The sequence below is a fragment of the Euprymna scolopes genome, chromosome 9, assembly GCF_053919585.1.
Source record: "Euprymna scolopes isolate OS-2025 chromosome 9, ASM5391958v1, whole genome shotgun sequence".
In the NCBI taxonomy this organism is placed as follows: domain Eukaryota; kingdom Metazoa; phylum Mollusca; class Cephalopoda; order Sepiida; family Sepiolidae; genus Euprymna; species Euprymna scolopes.
This window is the reverse complement of record NC_136490.1, coordinates 34,259,647-34,279,779: the sequence shown is the minus strand read 5'-3', so window position 1 is coordinate 34,279,779 and position 20,133 is coordinate 34,259,647. Positions and strand designations below refer to the sequence as shown.

Below are 20,133 nucleotides of genomic sequence, written 5' to 3'. Positions count from 1 at the left end.
ATATATATAGCTAAGTGCATTAGAGGAAAGGAGTGAGCTCAATTCTATAAGTGGAGACTTATCTGGACAATATAAAGCTCAACACGTATCCTTGGAGCTTATAGGAGAACAATGGGAGTGGGAAATGAAGTCACAAAAACTATATATTGGTGAATATAGATTGGTTCATTTATTCAATAAGGGAATACAAACAATTAGTTGGGGGATAGAAGGGACTATATATATTTGTGCATAGCACTAAGATAAGTAATTGTGTATAGGACAGCATTAGTATATTCGAAGTTTATATAAGGTGAGGATTTTTATTGATGTACAAGTAGCAGTGCACTACTGTTGGGATAAAACTGATTTCGATGAACAAGTTCATTACTTCAAGGGAAATATATTTTATTGGCCATAAAAAGTTTGCCATATAATAATGCTTGATCAAATTTTTTTGAAGGAGAACGCATTTGATAAATATTATAAGACATAATGAAAAGGCTTTTCTTTGATGAAATATTTGAACAGTCATCAGGGAAATACAGCGAGTCATTTTACAATACGATACCATGTAACTGGAGAAACATGTCAAACGTGAATTCAATCACCTTGGTTTGTATTCATGGCAACAATTTTTTTTTTTTTTTTTTTTTTTTTTTTTTTTACAACAGTCAATGGATTCTTTATTCAGCTGATAAGATTTCAATAACATTTTTGGTATTGTTTCATGAAAAATGAAAATCTTGAAGCTGAATGAATCAACGTTTATTTAAAAAATTGTCTTATATACTTTAACGATACAATATTCATAGTCTAATTGTAAATTAGACAACAGTGAAAATATTTAAAAACCTATTATGAAAATAATTGATGTTAAAATCAAGTCATTGATGAAACTAACTTGAAACTTAATTTATAAATGCAGTCATAAACTTTTAATATTTACAATAAAAGATTAATTACATTTAAATAGAAAAATAAAATAAAATAAAATAAAATGGTATTTTGATTTCTAAATTTCTTTAGATTGATTTGATTCTGTATTTCGATTATTCGGACTGCTGTTCTCATCTTTATTATTTTCACAACATTTCGGCTGATGTAATCTCTGATCTTATTTAGATGTCTCTTGTCAAACTTTGGAATCTGCATGGAAAGTTTTATTTAATCCATTGAGGAGGAGAGGGTGGGGGTAGCATGCTCTCATTCCAAAAAAGAGTAAAAGTCTTAAATAATTCACAAGTTTATTCTTCATAATCGCCCACACTAAAGATTGAACCTTCAACTCTTACAAAAATATTATTTACAACTGAATTTTACCTAGTACTTTATCCGTATTGCCATTTTGAAATTACATGCAGATACCAGCGTTTAACTAGAGATATCCGAATACAGTCAGGTTGTCCAAAACCATGAAAAATAACACTCAAGATGAGAACAGTAGTCCAAATCTAAACAATACTCAAAATGGTATTTAAATGCTATTTTGTCTATGCTATTAATTAACATATAAAAATACGTATTCTTGAATTAATTCACCTTACAAATCATGACATTGTACAGAGTTTTAACCCTTCAAGAGAATCATCACATATTTGTTTTGCTTTCGTTCAGGGACAGACAAGTTGCACACTACCTGGCACAATCACGTTGACACACCGGTTCTCGCCAGATCACCGAAGTTAAGCAACATTGAGCCTGGCCAGTACCAGATGGGTGACCATTTGGAAAGACGAGGCGCTGTAAGTACCGTAAAGTAAAATACTACGTTGGGAAATTGGCACAGTCTATCCTTCTCTCAAAAGGTAGATGGGTCTCTCTTAAGCCATGGTAGGCAACCCATCTCGTGATCGCATCACTATAAAAAAAATCCCCTTGATAGCATTGGCGAAGAATCAAGTATTCAGCTACGGACAAGATTTGAATTACACTACAAACTAGTGTAGTGAGTTCAATCTCAGCTGTGGCCACATGTTACATTACGTTTATAGTTCAGTACTTATTTTGTAAAATAATTAAATCACCACTAAAGTAATATGGCGATTTTCTTGGAGGTATGAATCTCCATCTAATGTTGGGACGTGTGCAGGTCATTGCAATTTTTAGAATGTATTTATGTCCACTACAATATTGCAAATGATTTCTTCGGTTAAAGTTATTCTTATTCAAAATCCAAGAAAAGTAGAAAGTCAACCATGGGTTTACTTCCATCAGCCTTGTAACTATTGCTTCCCTTATTGTCCTTTAGTCCTCACATTCCCTGAGCGATGTTTCTAATAAAGGGGAAAGAATTGCTGTTTTCTGGGTTGGAATCTATCCAGCTCACATTCATTGTTGGCTAGTTTTTGACTCTGAAGTAATAGCTTTTTAGCTCCTTACAGCAAGTGGTTTCAAGCAATTATTAAGAAAAAATAAAGTAGCTCTACTAATCTATATATATAAAAGGCAAAAGTGGAGATACATTTTTCTATGTTCGCAAAAGGGGGAGGTCTTGACCACGTTACTATTTTTTAGAACTTTCTTTATACTCCCTAGATTATAATATCTACGATTTGCGAGCAGATGTCGTCTCTAAATTTATTTTGATCAACTTTTATAAAATTCCCTGTATCCCATCCTTTCGCATGTTTGTTCGTCTTTTTCGTATAAAACGAAACTAATCGGAGCAAAGAAGGCTATCTGGCTTTCCGGCCAAGACCTCCAGAAAGACAATTAGCTTTGATCAATGTTGGGGAAACCCTTCATATCAAACAATTGCTATTCATTTGGAGAGCTTCCCCTTTTTGGGGAGGGAGCTGGTTTTCCCCAATATCATGGGGAAGCCAAAATACGGCAGAAACTGGCCTTCAGCCAACCTCCATTTCTGCACCTGCGTGATTCTTAACTTATTCACTTCAGATCAACTTTTTGATTGACATCATTAAATTTGAATGCTTTTCACTTCCTGTTGTGTCTTAGTGTAGCAGTAAGATCTCAGCTTTTCTTTCACTTTCTTTCCCACCTTCGCGTCACGGGTTCGAGCCTGCCTGCTTACTACCACTTTTTTTTCCTTTTACACCTCCAAACACCCGGGTAACGTCGGGTACCCCCGCTAGTCTATTATATAAAGTGCAAAATGGGTGAGAGCATTTGTGTATGTCCAGGAAAGGTTTTTTGCATCGGGGTTTCTCAGGTCGGTTAGATTCTGCAAGAAGTTTCCACATATTTCCCAGATCGTAATATCTCGCATCTGCAAACGGACATCGTTTCTATCTTTTTTTTTTTTGATCAAGTTAAACAAAATTCCCACTGTGCCATCATCCCCACAGCGGGTGTCTTTTTTGTATAAATAAAGCAAAACTATTGGAACGCAACTGCCTGGCCTTCGGGCTGGGTAGTATCTGTTCTGTAATTGATCCTTGGTCAATGTAAGGGAAACCCTTCATACTGAGACAATTACTATTTATTTGGATACTACCAGAGTGCTCCCTTTTGGGGGGGAGCTGGTCCCCCCCCCCCGCCCCACATTAAAAACGACCTTGTGTCTAATTTGCTTTCATGAGAGGTTTAAAAGCAATGCCATTTCTGCAAGTTATCTTGACTACGTTAAATTTGAACGTTTTAAACTTTCGGTCATGTCATGGAGTAGCGGTAAGACGTCAGATTTTCTCTCACTTTCTTTTCCGCCTTTGCATCAAGGGTTCGAGCCTGGCTGCCTATTTTTGTTCAACACGCCTCTGGGCAACGCCGGGCACTCGGGCTAGTCTACATATATAAAAAGGCAAAATGTATGTGTGTGTCTCGCAAAAACTTTCAATAGAGGCGACAGATCCTCATGAGATCGGTATTGTTTTAAAGCTCGACCTTTCAGACGACAAATATTGATAAATTGGACAAAAACATTGATTAATTCCTTTGCCATAAACTGGGCAGTTTTCTACAAGGAGGGGTCAGTTTTTTGCATTGCCATTTTTGCAAGTCATCGTATTGGTTGGACTGACTTCGCTTAATTTCAACATTCCAAACTTCCGGTTGAACTGGAGACATTGGCAAAGACATCACATTTTTTTTTTCTTTCCACCTTTGCGTTACAGGCTCAAGCCTGCCTAGTTACTACCACTTTCTTTTTCTCTCTCCACCCAAACTACACTACTGTTGTTTCGCCCCCACCCCGCCCTGCAACTATTAATTTTTTTAAATCCCCCCCCCCCTTCCCTGCCAGGGTTCCTTATTCGACCCAAGCAATACCAGGGAACCCTGCTACTATACCACTTTTTTTTTTTTAACACCTTTGAATCATCCCCTACCCCGGGAACGGGATTACTATACCTCCACACACCCGGGCAACGCCGGATCTCCCCCCCCCCGCTAGTCTGATATAAAAGAGATACTAAATTAAAGAGAATTTGTACAATCAAACAACTACTCCAATGTTATATGAAATATTTACATATGGATTTCATAGCTTCTGTAGATGAGATTCTAGGTTGAGATCATCACAGTTAATGCCTCAGATTCATCATTCTGTTTATCACTTATTTTAAACAACAAAACAGATGACTATTATACCGGAAAGAATTTTATAGGACTATAAAGTTTAATGCCATGGCATCAATGCTCACCCATCCCCCATCTGGCATTGAAAGCAACAAACTATTAACAAAGAAACGATGGTTTTAAAAAACAGGATTCAGATACAGTACTGTTCGGATTTTTTTTATATACAACAGTGATATTAAGTATATTCTATTTGGCTAAACAGACATCTAAAACAGACGTTTTCTCCTTTCATAAACAATTATGCATAGATTATTTGATTAGATTCATATAGCTGCTTAGGACTGGTATATACAATTATCAGGCTAAAAAAAAACATCCACATCAGACTAAAGATTATACAGAGAAACCTTAAAGTATTATTGGAAAATTTTCGGTGATGGGGCTAAACAATAGATAGCTTTATTCTAATATATATATATATATATATATATATATATATATATATATATATATATATATATATACACTTTTATAACATATCGCTTCACTTTCTCAGTGACACTTTTCATGCTCCTCTAAAAAAAAAAAAAAAAAAAGGTTCCGTTTTATTTACTATAACAAGCATACAATTGTTTCAGCTTGTTACCGATATTTTTATATAGGGTAACCTCGGGCATTAACCACCATGGGGCATTAGGCACCAGCAACTGAATATCTTTCATAAACCTCCCTATAGCATTACTATGGTATTTGTGGGGGCAATAAACACCAAACTTGTTTGGTCGCTCAACAATCAAAGGCCTTATTTCTCAAGAGTAACGAACCAACCAAACTTAGACATTTTGTGCCAAGCTGAAAAGCTGTTTTCCTTTAAGATCTGTAGCCATTTACTTGCACATTTAGTTATTTCTAGATTTTAAATGATTAGTAAATCGGCACGTATTAAAAGGTTGAAAATTTTGGAAGCTATTTTACATCAAATAATTTTATAGGGTGAAATATTACATTAAGTGAAAATATATAATTGAGAACGTGTGTGTGTGAGTGTGTGAGAGAGAGAGAGGGAGAGAGAGAGAGAGGGGGGGGACACTTAACTTATATACTCAACGAATTTCTGATCTACAGATTTGAAATTCGGTATATAGAAAATTCAGACATGTGGAAAATTTTCATCCATTTTCATCCGGAAAAAAAAGGGCTGCTAAGGGATCAAAAATTGGTACGCGGGGGAGGGCCGTCAGATTTTTATGTTTGACAACTGTTTCATGAATGTGCAACCGCAAAACATGACAGCTTCTTTATGTTAAGAATAAGTAAGTTTGGAAAACAATTTACAAATAGTTATCGTACCTGACTCACTCATTAGGTTTTGATTTCGATCTCAGCACGCATATTTTTTATTTTTTTTTTACTTACAAGAAGTGAACCGTTTTAAAAAACATAATACACGCATGCACATGCCTCAGTTTCTTTGATTTTTTTCTTCATTTCTTTTTTTCAAGAATTTAACGTTACGTTTAAACCTACGGTATTTCTGTTTATAATAAATAAGAATTCTGTATTCATCATAAAACATAATATTTATGTGTATTTTCCGACTGGGCAACGCCCGCCGGCTGGCCTGCTAGCAAATTATAAATCTAACAACTTATTTCAATTGATTTAATGATCAAACGTAATAAATAAATTTAACTTTAAAAAAATAGGCAGTCATGCAGTCAAGTTCTGGCAAAGTTCGACAACTCTAGAAGGGTCACATCAGTATTTTACCCCGTCAAATCACGAATATTACGAATTATTGGTTTTAAAATAAAAATAAAAACTATTAAAGTTTTAAAATAAAAAATATTTTAATACTGGAAGTAAGCACTTGATTAAATACAGTAAACGAACAAAATATACATTCTTTATATATTTATAACTATTTAACAGAAAAATGAAACAATTTTTAGAAACAGTATTATTGTCTTAACAGAAAAATGAACAAAATAAAATCTGAAGTAATGAACCACATAAAATATTAATTTATATTAGGCACCGCCAAAACTGGGGGGGGGGGGTCAGTACTTTTTGACGGACCGTCTTTTTAAAAATCTACCAAAAATCAGGTAATTATCCGATCAATACGAAATTTTCAGCGATTATTAGGAGAAGAATGAACTTTATAACAGTGTACTTATTTTTCATAAACGATATTTATATATATATATATATATATATATTTTTTTTTTGCTTACAAAACCCCCCCTTGTTTTGAAGTGGGAACAAATATGCTTAAAATAATCATCTGAAACTGAACAAAACATATTGTGTTGTTGTAAGGGACAGAATTATAGATTAAAAAAAAAAAAAATTGTTTGCATACCTTATTTTGACGTCTGAATATCAGAACTTCGATTGTGTTTAATTATCCCGCTTTTGAGTTTTGAAGTGTGAAATTCGGTGAATATGTTAAGTAAAATAATTAATTTAAGTTAAGCAAAACAAAAAAAAAAAATTTTAATATTTATACGAAAAAAGCCATTTTAAAATTTTTGATAAATAAATTAACAATTTTTTTTTAGCGAGCCGAATAATGCATGACCATTATTAAACAGGGCATGCTTTGAATAATCGATACAAAAAAAAAAATTCGATAAATATTGTGCCCTTTGTGTTAAAAATAGCATCATTTTTTTCGATCCCGTTTGAAAACGTTTGCCGCCTTTTCGACTACGGTGGACCAAACGCGCTGAAATAATTTTTTTTTATTCTGCTTTAAATTGCCCCCCCCCCCATTTTGGGGAGCCTGGCCCCCACACACATACACATTAAAAACCAAACTCATACAAATGGTCACCCATCTGGTACTGGCCAGCCTCAGCTTAATAATACATTGAAATTTTCGTCACTGAAAAATAAGTTTTTTTGACCTGTTTGGTCTTCCATAGTTTTCTTCTTATAAAACGCAAACGTAAACAGAGTCGATCTAGACTCTACATCGACGCGAAATATCTGGTTACCTATATGAATAAGTGGAATTATTTGAAATTCAGGTACTTATATTATATTTTTGCATATTCTCTTAGAAAATCATCCTAAATCTTAGTTAGACAATAAATAAATAAATTAATTATTTCCAAAACCTTTTTTTTTTTAATATTTAAGTACGTTTTTTGTGCAAGACAAAAAATGTCAATTGTTAACTTTTTGGGAAAATTTAACATTTAAAATTTAATTAAAAATAGTAGAAAAAAGTTTTACATTATTCTGTTTTCTATATGATAAAATTCAGGGTTTTATCTTTCTGGAAAAAAAAATAGTTACTCAGAAATAATGGATTTTAATAAATGTAATTTAGTCTTAAAAAACAACAACAACTTGATTTTGCGGCCATTTTTGGCGGTGCCTAATTTATATATACAAAAAAAAAAACAACTTTGAAAATTAAACATTTCTTTAAAAGTGTATTGTTGTCTTACGCTTTTACTAATTCGTGGAAATGCGTGCCCTTTCTCACGCCGTCTCCACAACTCTTCCATTAGATGGGAATAGAACAAATTTTCATATTTTTTTATATTAATTATATATTTTATATTAATTACACATATTTTTATTTGAAAACTTTAATAATTTTTATTTTTATTATAAAATTAATAATTTGTAATATTCGTGATTTGACGGTGTAAAATACTGATGTCACCCTTCTGGAGTTGTTGAACTTTGCCGGACTTAACTGCAAAACTGCCAAAAAATACTTTTCTTAAAAATAAATAAAAGCATAGTTAACGAGAAAAAAGAAAAATACGAAACAAAAGTGAAAGTAAAAACACTTCCGGGGGGGGGGAGCACAATCAATTAAGAAATGTTTAATCATTATATTTTTTTTTTTACATGGGGGTCACCACTTATCAAGGCCCGGAGGCAACTCAGGGATAAGGGTTATTGCGTGTACAGTAATCAATGAGATAGTATTGTAGTAATCATTAGTATTGGAGATTTGATAAAGTGTCTTACTTAAGGGGGCGGTTTGTCAGGAATTTGTTTATGTTGGATTTGAAGACATCCAAGTTATAGTCAGGTGGGAAACAGGCGAACGGAAGAGAGTTCCGCAATCGTGCACTTCTGAGAAAGAAGCTCTGCTCATGGAATCTACGTTTGGATTTAGGCACAGATAAAGAGTGGGGAAAATTATTTATTAACTTGAATAACATTAACTATTCTCCCCACTAAAGTTGGTTTGTCATAAGGTAGACTTAAATGTGGAGTAGCGTATCGCAGGGCAATGAATAGGACAAAAACAATGTTCAAATCCTCGGTGGAACGCCCCACCCTAACACCCCTGGAGTTCGTATTGAGATGATGGATTTATCTATCCCACAGCTAGATGCGACACTAGGGTCGGAAAGTGGGATTGAAGAGCTAGCGCCCATGAAGAGGAGCACTCTGGCCTACAAAAAATGCCTTGCCAGCCGCCCCGGCATTCTCCGGTAGAGGCGTCTCGGGCCATTTTGTTTCAAACTAACACCTCAAAGAGAGGCGACAAAATCTTAGAGGGTGATCCTGGTCCTCGTAGAAATGGACGGGACCAGCAACATACCGCAATCAACAGAGGGAAGTGCCATTTCAAAAATTGTTGATTTGGGGGGGGGGGGCTTGAAGGAAAAAATCCCCTGGTGAGGATTGGGATGATCATTTGGTAGAAATTGGGGAGCAACAGCACGTGGATAAAATAACACTGAAAGAAAATGTACCGCTTAAAAATGTTCATATTCAAGTGATTATGACGATGTTATAAGAGTTCTTTTAGGCAGATTTAAATTAAAAAGTTTTTTTTGTTGTTGTTTTTTAATTTAAACGATTCATACTTACAAAACTTTAAACGTTGCCTTAAGGAGAAGTACTTTCCAACACTCTGGAAAACCTCCTCAGTATGCCCTGTATTTAAGAATTCAGGTGATAAGTCCTCTCCCTCTCAGTACAGGCCAATAAGTCTCCTGTGAGCCATGAGTAAGCTGCTGGAGTCGATATTAAATAGAGCAGTAGTCAACCACCTCAGTAAAAATAACCTTCTTAGTGACATGCAATATGGTTTTCGTTCTGCTAGATCTACAGCAGATGTGCTAACGGTTATATCTCATAGGATTAGTGAATCTCTTTACAAAGGCTTCATTTCCAGGGTAATTTCTCGACATATCAAAGGCCTTCAAGGTATGGCATAAGGGCCTACTTCACAAGATTTCCAGCTACGGTATAACTGGAAATGTTTTCTCAATTATTAAATCATTTCTCTCTGATAGGCTCATAAGAGTAGTGGTTAATGGGCAAAAATCAGAGGCCCACAGTATTAATGCTGGAGTCCCTCAGGGGTCCATCCTGGGCTCAACTCTCTTCCTGATCTACATCAATGATCTCCCAAAACACATACTTAAATCATTCATTAACATCTATGCTAATGACACAACCATCTATGGCAACACATCAAAGGCCGTAAATGATAAAGTTCTGATTCTCTCTCCTCTGATCTTGAGCGCGTGGTACAGAGGGGGAAGAGGTGGCTGATTACTTTTAATGCATCTAAAACCAAGCTCCTATCTTTACATCATCAACGTTCTGATGGTGGGATCCTTCTACAGCTCCAGAAGATATCTCACTACTGATGCAATTCTCTATCTGTATAAAAGCCAAGTACATCCAAAGATGGGGTACTACTGCCACATCTGGGCAGGAGCTGCTAAAAACAGCCTATCCTGCCTTGACAGAGTACAAAATAGACTTTGTGGCTTAGTGGGGGGTGCCCTTTTCTCTTCCCTGCAACCTCTCTCCCACAGAAGAGACATTGCGAGCCTGTCTTTGTTTTATCGTTATTTCCATGACAAATGCTCATCTGAGCTCCAATCTTTGGTCCCTCATCGCCAATCTTTCACGATAAACACCTGTCTAGCTGAAACCACTGTCATTAATTTTCCCCCAGTTTATCGGTGTCTAAATCAAAATGTAGATTCCATGAGCAAAGCTTTTTTTCTTAGAAGTGCACAGCTATGGAACTCTGTTCCGTTTGCCTGTTTCCCACCTGACTACAACTTGGATGTCTTCAAGTCCAACATAAACAAATTCCTAATGAACCGCCCTCTTAAGTAAGACCCTTTATCAAATCTCCAATACTAACGATTACTACAATACTATCCCATTGATTACTGTACACGCAACAACCCTTATCCCCGAATGGCTTCCGCGCCTTGATAAGTGGTGACCTCCATGTAAAAAAAAAAAGATTCTATATTCACCAATTAATGTTTTGATTACTTAGAAAAAATAAACTTTAATGCCGTGCAAACGTTGAAAAGAAAGGAACAAGGTATTGGCACTTAATGATTGGTTCCCATTTGTCGTGACTTTGTACAAAGTTTATTGATCAAACAGAACAATTAAATTAAGATTATAAACATAATTCCTAGATTTTTTATAGGGTACTTTTAGAAGAAATTGTGGTAAAATTTTACTTTAAGGCCAGTCTCACGTTCGTATATAACAAAATTTTTTGTTGGTTTCGGTGTGCTAAAAACGAATCTGCAAACCGTTTGCGTCACAAACAAATAGTTTACATGATATGAAGAAATTACTTTTTCGAAAAGTGGTTGATCACTTCCGCGTAGATTTAACTTAAAATGAGCACCCACTTTCTGGCCAGCTGAGAGAGGGGGCATTTTTTTTTTTTAAGTGTTTATTAGCTAAAAGGTTTTTTTCAATTTCTTTTTCTGTTTTCATCTTTCAATAAAGACACAAGGAAATTAAGAAATAAAGAAAAATCAGTATTATTTTACTTTAAGGCTCATCTCCAATTCGTATTAAAAAAAAAAAAAAAAAAAAAATATTTTTTTGTAGTTTTCGGTGTGCTTTAAAAGAATATGGTAACCGTTTCTGTCGCAAATTTATCGTTTGTATGGTATTAACCCCTGAAGTCCAAGACTATTTTCCATTTCAAAGCCCAGCCTCCATTTACGCAACGCGCGAGCATAAACGAAGACTGTTAAATGTGCACAGTGTAGTATTGGCGAAAATTTTAAATTAGATGAAAAACAAGTAGTTTTCCAAATATGAAGCCATGTAATTCTATGTTATCACGGCTGGCCATTTTTGTATGCGCAAGAGATGGTATTAACCCTTGAACTTGGGACTCTTTTCCATTTCACAGCCTAGCCTTTGTTTACGCTACGTGCGAGAATTTTAATTTTTCTCCAATACAAGGCAGTTTGGTATGCGAGTGCACATTTAACAGTCTTCGTTTATGCTCGCACATAGCATAAACGAAGGCTAGGCTGTGAAATGGAAAAAAATCCCAGAGTTCAGGGGGTTAATACCATGCAAACGAAATCAAACAAAAAACAAACTTTTTAGCCAATATACACACAAAAAATGCCCCCTCTCTCAGGTGGCCAGAAAATGGGTGCTCATTTTAAGTTAAATTTACATGGAAAAGTGATCAACCACTTTTCGAAAAAGTAATTTCTTTATATCATGGAAACTATTTTTTTGTTGCAGCACAAACGGTTTGCAGATTCGTTTTTAGCACAACGAAATCTACAAAAAACATTTTGTTATATACGAACTTGAAACGGGCCTTAAAGTAAAATAATACCGAAATTGTCGGTACTTATGCAGAGAAGGCACAGTGTTAAATTTTTTAAATAGTATTTTCAAGTTATAACGGGTTTCTAAATAACATTATTTCAGCACGGTAACTTCTCTACATAAGTACCGAATTGTCTGAGGTTGAATATAGCAGTTTTAATGTAAAACATTTTAAGAATAATTTACTTCTACAGTTTATCGCCATTTTTTCGGGTACCTGTTAAAATCAGAGGAAGAAATCGGTATTTTAAACTGTGACCGAAGTAGGAAATAAATTGGTACTCCTTTGGCGTTGAGTTCCATGGCGACCAGCATAAAAAAACACGCGTCGCTCCCTTCCTGACGCAAGCGCACGTAACATTTTTTTTTTTTTCATTTACTGACGTTGTCGTAGTAACTAAACGATTATTTGTCACATTATTTATTTTGAAAAAAGTGTTACTTTTTATGAATATTAAAAGAAAAAAAGTTACGGTACTGGTCGCGGTAAGAGTTCCCTGCCGAACACCCTCAAAAAACAATAACTTCTCCCCGCGCAGCCGCAAAGGACATGTTTTAGTTGCCATAGTAACAACACTTTTTATCGACATTGTTTTACTGTTTATGAATATTGAAATAAAAGACATTACTACACATTTATTAATATCTCACTTTTAATCACTTTTATCGACTTTTTAAAACTTTTTTTTACTCTTTTTAAATGACAACGTTAATGTTTATGAATATTGAAATAAAATATATTACTACACATTTATTAATATCTTTTTTTTACTGTTTATGTGTCAATTTTATCGACTTTTTCTTTTCTTATATTGAAATATTATATATATGAAATATTGAAATTATTCTTATATTGAATATTGAAATAAAAGACATTACTACACATTTATTAATAATATCTTTTTTTTAAGTCGATAAAAGTGACACAAACAGTAAAACAGTAAAAAAAAAAAAGATATTAATAAATGTGTAGTAATGTCTTTTATTTCAATATTCAATATAAGAATAATTTCAATATTTCATATATATAATATTTCAATATAAGAAAAGAAAAAGTCGATAAAATTGACACATAAACAGTAAAAAAAAAAAAAAAAAAAGATATTAATAAATGTGTAGTAATATGTTTTATTTCAATATTCATAAACATTAACGTTGTCATTTACCGTAATGTCTTTTATTTCAATATTCATAAACAGTAAAACAATGTCGATAAAAAGTGTTGTTACTATGGCAACTAAAACATGTCCTTTGCGGCTGCGCGGGGAGAAGTTATTGTTTTTTGAGGGTGTTCGGCAGGGAACTCTTACCGCGACCAGTACCAAAGTTACTAAGCATTTATTAATGTCTCACTTTTACAGACATTTGTTTTTAAATTTCTTTTTAAATGACTTTTTTTTAATAGCATTTGCGGATGGGTATGCCGACATGTTATTTCAATTTCTTTTTAAATGACGACTTTTTATCGACTTTTTTTAATAGCATTTGCGGATGGGTAAAAAAAAAAACGAAAAAAAAATAACTAAACCATTTACTGACATTTGACTTTGATAACATTTGTTAAAAATATTTGTAAAAGTGAGAAATCATCAGTAAATGGTTTAGTTATTTTTCGTTTTTTACCCATCCGCCAATGCTATTAAAAAAGAGAAAGTCGATAAAAAGTCGTCATTTAAAAAGAAATTTAAAAACAAGTGTCTAATAAATGTTTAGTAATTTTTCTTTTAATATTCATAAAGAGTAAAACTTTTATTCAAAATAAATAATGTGACAGATAATCGTTTAATTACTACGACAACGTCAGTAAATAAAAAAGTGTCACGTGCGTTTGCGTCAGGAAGGGCGCGACGCGTGTTTTTTTATGTTAGTCGCCATGGAACTCAACGCCCAAGGAGTACCAATAACATTATTTTTTTTTTAATTACAAAATTGTTTTATTATAATTATATTTTCTTACGGAAACTTTTCAATAATTGTCTTTACAATTATACTTTGATAAAGTTTTATACAATAAATGTTTGGATTTGGTGCTCGGCCAGTTTAAACAATTATGAATATGTCATTTTCATTTTCTGTTTTTAATAATAAAAATATATATTCGTTTCACGAAAAACTTTCCCATTTTCATCGAAACAATTACGGATATATGTTCTTTCATTTTTCTTTTTTCATGGTTCTTTCCGGAAGTAATGAGTATCTAGTATTTTTGTTATTTATTTCCTACTTAGGTCATAGTTTAAAATACTGATTTCTCCCTGTGATTCTAATGACAGGTGCCCGAAAAAAAATGCGTCTCCATTTTCGGCGATAAACTGTAGAATTACTAAGAATAAACGGGATTAATTCAGAATAATGGTTAAATTTCGAAATTTATAACGAAATGTGTTCCAGCATTGATGCAATGATGCATTAACAAATGGTAAGAATTCATCGATAGTAAACACGGACTAGTTCCGTGCATGGTGAATACAATGGAGTTGCACGTGCAGCTTCTTTTATTTATTGCTTAAACGGTCTTCATCTCTGATTAAATTTTGCTGAATAAATATCCCCTTCGTTAACCTAAAATCCGGAACGAAATAAAAATCATTTTCAGTTTAATTAACCTGAATTAGGATTAAATGCAAAAGTTTGTCTTATGTTGTTCTTTCTTTAGGTATTTTTTAGATTAGGTCCACCTCCAATTTTCTTTTAAATGACAACTTTCGTAGGTTTTCGACTATGCTGAATACCTAAATTGCATTGAAAATTTGCAGAAATAAGTAGTTATCGCGATATAAAAAGTTGTATTATGCATTGTATTCTTTGGCGGCCATCTTTTTTACGCGTGTGCAGTGTGAGTAGCTTTGTTTATGCCGTGCGCACGCGCGTAAAAATGGCCGCCAAAGAATACAATGCATAATACAACTTTTTATATCTCGATAACTACTTATTTCTGCAAATTTTCAATGCGATTTTCGTATTCAGCATAGTCGAAAACTTTTAAAAGTCGTCATTTAAAAGAAATTTGTTGAGGTGGACCTAATCTGAAAATTTACTTTTCTTTTTTGGGGGGTGGGGTTGAGATTGACAGTCTAAAAAAAAAAAAGTGATAAATAGGGGTTTTCCCCCCTTGTTTTAATAGGTACCTTTCGAGATAAAATCTTAGTATTATGCATGTAATTTAAAAAAAATTAAAATGGAGTTTTACTAGAACTGGAAGTGTATTTGTATCGCTCAAGTTTAAAATAAAATGTCTTCACTGATACGTTCGTAATGCGAAACGTTCTTATTGTCACACACTGTATACATATTATCGTCTATACACTAATTTTATTCGAATTTTTGAAGAAATTGTTTATACGTTGAACTATAAGTAGAACTTCCAGGTTAATATTTTTCAGGGGTAAAGCAACCAACGAGGTTAATGCAAGAGTGCTCAATACGGAAGTAGGGTATTGTTTTACATCTTATGTAAAAATAAAAAGTTTATACACACACAAAATCGCCTATACATTAATTTATTCGAATTTCTGAAAAAAATTGTTTATACCGTCAATCTCAAGATTTTTTTTCAAAAATTCAAATAAATTGTGTGCGTAAGTTTAAATTAATTATACAGGTCCTTTTCATGTTTTTTTTATTAGAATTAAAGTGTAATATTTTTTCGGCTTAAAGATTATAGTAATCTTTCGCAGAGAATTTATGATACTTATGCATTTATGTTACCGCGCTAAAATAGTAACATTTAGAAACCCATTCTTAACATACGGGAAAGGAAAGGCGTCTCCATTTTCGGCATTTTTTTCGTTCTAACTCATACTTTCACACTACTTTAATTTCAAAGTAAATAAACGCTTTAAAATAAGTTAAGACAATACTCATCCCGATAGGTGAAAGAAAAGAGTAACGTGTCTTGCCTTTCGTAAGGATTATTTATTGTATATTTTTAAACCCCTTTTTCTCTGTTTGCTCGCTATAGCAAAAAAAAAAAAAAAAAAAAGTCTTATTTATTTTATGCTTTTTTTATTAAATATATTTTGTCGTCTTAAAAAAGTAACAAATTTAAGAGCTAATATATACACACACATATATATATATATATATTATATAAATAAATTTTTAAGGTCTGAGATAAACTATAACTATATATTTTAAAACTACATTACCTTGGGTATTTGGATAAATACAAAGAGAAAGCATTATTAAGAGGGGAAGGGATCTGCGTTTGCTCTTCACACCGATAATTAAAAAAAAAAAGTATTACGACTTTAACTTGAAAAATAAAAATGAGAGCTTCAAGGTTTATGGCAGGAGTACACAGATGCTCATCGATTAGTATGGTACATGCGGGGAAGGGAAAAAAAAACCCACAAAAAAAAACCCTAAAAATGTATCCCCCCCCCCCCCAAAAATAATGTTATGAATTGGGCGCATAAATATATAGGGCTCCTCATTCAATCCCGAGCATCGCCGGATCTTTCTGTTCGTAAATCAATAGAATTAAAAGAATTTGAGAAGTGTCGAATCCATTCAAATATCTAAGGGGAGGGGGTAGAGAGAGAGTAACTTAACTAAAATCAATGAATATCGCAAACTAAAAGAGAAAGTTAAGATACAGGTTTAATATGAGAAAGTAGAAAATGGGTCAGGATGCTTGCTTTCTTTTACCAAGTGTAACTAAAAACTGGAGATGGCACACCAGTCTCAACCAATAACCAAAAGCAAATGGGTTAGGGAGGCAAGAAGATGGGAGAGGGTATCGCCACACAAGAATGTAAAAGATTTGCTAAGATATACAAATCAAAATAAAGAAAAAAAAGGCAAACCAATTCAATTTGTTGTTTTTTTTTTTTGTTGTTTTGTTTTTTTTGTTTTTTATTCAGATGGTTTCCATTTACTTGTTCCCCCGGCCTCAAAAATAAAGTTAGGCACAAGGTCAGTAAATGTGGGGAAAATCCAGCTCCCAAAAAAAGACCATTCTGACCAACTGGGGGGGGGGGTAGTTCTCTCCCACTGCAAGAACTGTGACACCAAGGTCGGAAAGTAGGATTGAGAAGTCAGCGCCCCCGCCCCGGAGGAGGAGCACTCTGGCCTACAAAATGTGCCTGAGCAGCCCCATCGGCATTTCCCCAGTAAGGGTGCCTTATGCGATTAGCAATAAACTAGTCCATTTTCAAAGAGAGAAGGCAAAGCCTGGTAGGGTAGACCCCCTAAAGATGCTTCCACAGAATTTGAACCTAACTAAATCGACTTTTTGCCGGACTCAACCAAAACAGAGTTAGTTTAGGATCAGATTATGTTTTTAGTTAAAGTTTTGTTCAAATTTCGTTGAAGTCAAAATTGCCTCAAAAGATTAAGTGTAATAATCGTTAAAACAAATTTGATTTTCTGAACATTTGTAAATAAATCAGCGAACATTCCAAAGTGGCTTTTACAAAAACAATGAATTTCCAAGAAAATAAAATGTCAGTACTAACATTTGTTTGCGCTTTTTTACCAGAGAAATACGAAACAAAGCAGTTTAGTGAGATATATATTCTTTTATTTTGGCTAAAAAGTTGGTTCTTCTTTAGAATAGTGGATTCTCTCGAGTAATACTATAGAGGGGGGGTAAGATAACAAATTATTATGAAACTTAATACTGTACTTTTACCAAAAAAAAAAAAAAAAAAAAGAAAGTTAAGATGTATATTTAATTTAAGAAAGTAGAAAATTAATGATTATTCATAAATTTAAAGGCTTCGAAATTACTTTCGAACTTTTAAAGATCCCGAAGAAATCGTCGGAGTGAACATTTGTTTTTTTAATGTCCGACACAATATTTTACGCAAACTTCAACAGTCGAAAATTATTTCGATTGATTTAATGCGGACAAAAAGTAATTTCTGGTCAGAATTAAAGTTTAGATTGAAGGCAAGGGTTAGAATTGTTTCGAAATGTTTTAGAGAAGGATCGATAATTTGAATTATTCGAACTAATATTATCATACTGGTTGTTAGCCACAATGTTTTGATCAATACAATCTCAGACTTTCTTCAGGTGCATCTTTTCGAACTGGACACATGGCGTAACGGGTAATAGCGTTGGTTAATCAGTTCGATGCTTATTCAAATTGGCACTTAGGCGGTAATTATAAGAATTATAAGTAAAAAATAAAAAAAATACAGAAAATTTTTTATGGTGTACGTACTCGTTACAGAACGAAGATGTCAAATTCCAAAAATTACGTAAATCGATCAAGTAGGGTTTTTTTAACTAAGAAAAAAAAAATCAAAATTTACGATTTTCAGCGATTTTACTACTAAACTGTATTGAATATAAGGCCGATTTTTGACCTCGGCACTTCGATTTGAGTTGTCACCCTCTTGTTTATTTCATCATGTCCGATGAAAACATTACGACTTGCTTAGTTGTAAAATTTTATTTTCTTGAATAAAAAAAAAATACTTGATTTTTTTTTTAATATGACATTTCTGTAACATCAGACTTTTTTTTTTTTTTTTGTATTTTATTTACTTTTAATTGCCGCCATAGGTGCCAATTTGAATAATCACCTTAAGTTTTATGCGAATCTTCAGTAAACCAGTTTTTCCCTACGTATTTTAGGGCGTTAAAAACAAAAGGTACTACAACAAAAAATAAATCATTAGAGATGGGAGGGATTCTATAAAATTATCGAATCTTCGTGTAAGGAGAGTACAGTTCAATCCTTACTACAGTCGATACTACTCGGTCATGGTTGATTGAATGATAACAATCTACCTTGTGAACTAAAATTAAGGATTCTGGTGAAATGTTTAAGTCGTGTGCACTCGGTCGGAGGTTACATAGGCTGAATCGAAGTTGTATTGATTCTGAATTTAATAACCAAGATGGGAAAACCGATTCGAATAGCATATAGATATGAAAACAAATGTTTCCTAAGTTCAAAATAAACCCAAAATTTCGTTCACGTCCCAGAACGAGTGTTTAAAAAAAAAAAAATAAAAAAAAGGGAACCATTTTAATTTCATTGCGGTCTGTGTTATATACAAATCAAAAGTGTCATTTAATAATAATCTTCTCTAAAAAGTCAGTAATATTAATCATTAAAAAAATATAAATAAATTAGTTTAATATTTTAGAAAAGATATTTGTTTTGTTTTTTTTGTGAGTAATTTAAGAAAATACTAAGTTTCCACAAAAACACTTAAAGAGGATCATTTTAAATTATTTTTTTTTAATAATTATTCGCTAAATATATAGCATTTATAGATATATAAAAACAAATTATTTAGACATTTAACTCGTCTAACTGAAACGACATGCGCTCGTATCGACTCATAATTCTACTAAGAGTTGTAGTACTACAAGATCTACATCGGGCCTCCGAATTTGCGGCGGCAAAAACATGGCTTACCTTCTCTAACTTTTCGAAATAATCCCTTAAAAACGGTACAGGATTGTCAGGCCTGCTAATGCACAGCTGTACAATGCAATCCTTGAGTATTTGCTGGACGTTGTGTCGTTGTACGTATACTTCACACTCGCGAAGACTTTGTTCATCGTCTGCATTGGCCGCCATCTTGGCACACCATATGCGAGGTAGATGGAACGCAGGCGCGAGAGAGATTAAATCCGGTTGGTCGTTTGTTGACAGGGACGATGTCGATCAGCCAATCGCTGAGCTCGTTTTTAAAATGACCGCGACTCGCAAACATCGATTTTAACACCCCGCCCTCTTCTTATTATTCCTTTTATTTACATTTTTTTTAATTAATATTAAATGTTTTAAGCATGTTTACATTGGTGATGGCTTTATTTAATTATCAGATTACTTATCAAATGTAAAATTTATTATTAGTAATTTATTACTCGGGTCCTGTTCGGTTAGTATTTGATATCATCAAATATAATTTCTTAACTATGACAGACATTGGTTGATAAACATATTTCACAAGGATTTCTAAAGTCAAAGGCTTTCACAAAGTCAGAATACGTTGTGATATCATTATATGTGTGTATGTGTGTGTGTGTGTGTGTGTGTGTGTGTGTGTGTGTGTGTGTGTGTGTGTGTGTGTGTGTGTCTGTACATATATC

The 20,133-nt window shown here is 33.4% G+C and overlaps 1 protein-coding gene across 4 annotated transcripts in view; it reads right to left on the bottom strand.

Annotated features, from left to right (window-relative positions):
• Positions 1-19,866, bottom strand: part of LOC145284500 (cAMP-dependent protein kinase regulatory subunit-like) — a 416,793-nt gene extending 396,927 nt beyond the window's left edge. Inside the window, exon 1 of one of the 4 annotated variants that reach the window (XR_013868851.1) lies at positions 19,454-19,866. Coding sequence is in view for 3 of the 4 variants with exons in the window: in XM_080133377.1 (XP_079989503.1) it covers positions 19,454-19,618 (165 nt within the window). In the remaining variant the exon portion in view is untranslated. The remainder of the gene's footprint in view (positions 1-19,453) is intronic. The other 3 variants (XM_080133377.1, XM_080133379.1, XM_080133378.1) reach the window with 3 other exon arrangements.
• Positions 19,867-20,133: the final 267 nt, after the last annotated feature.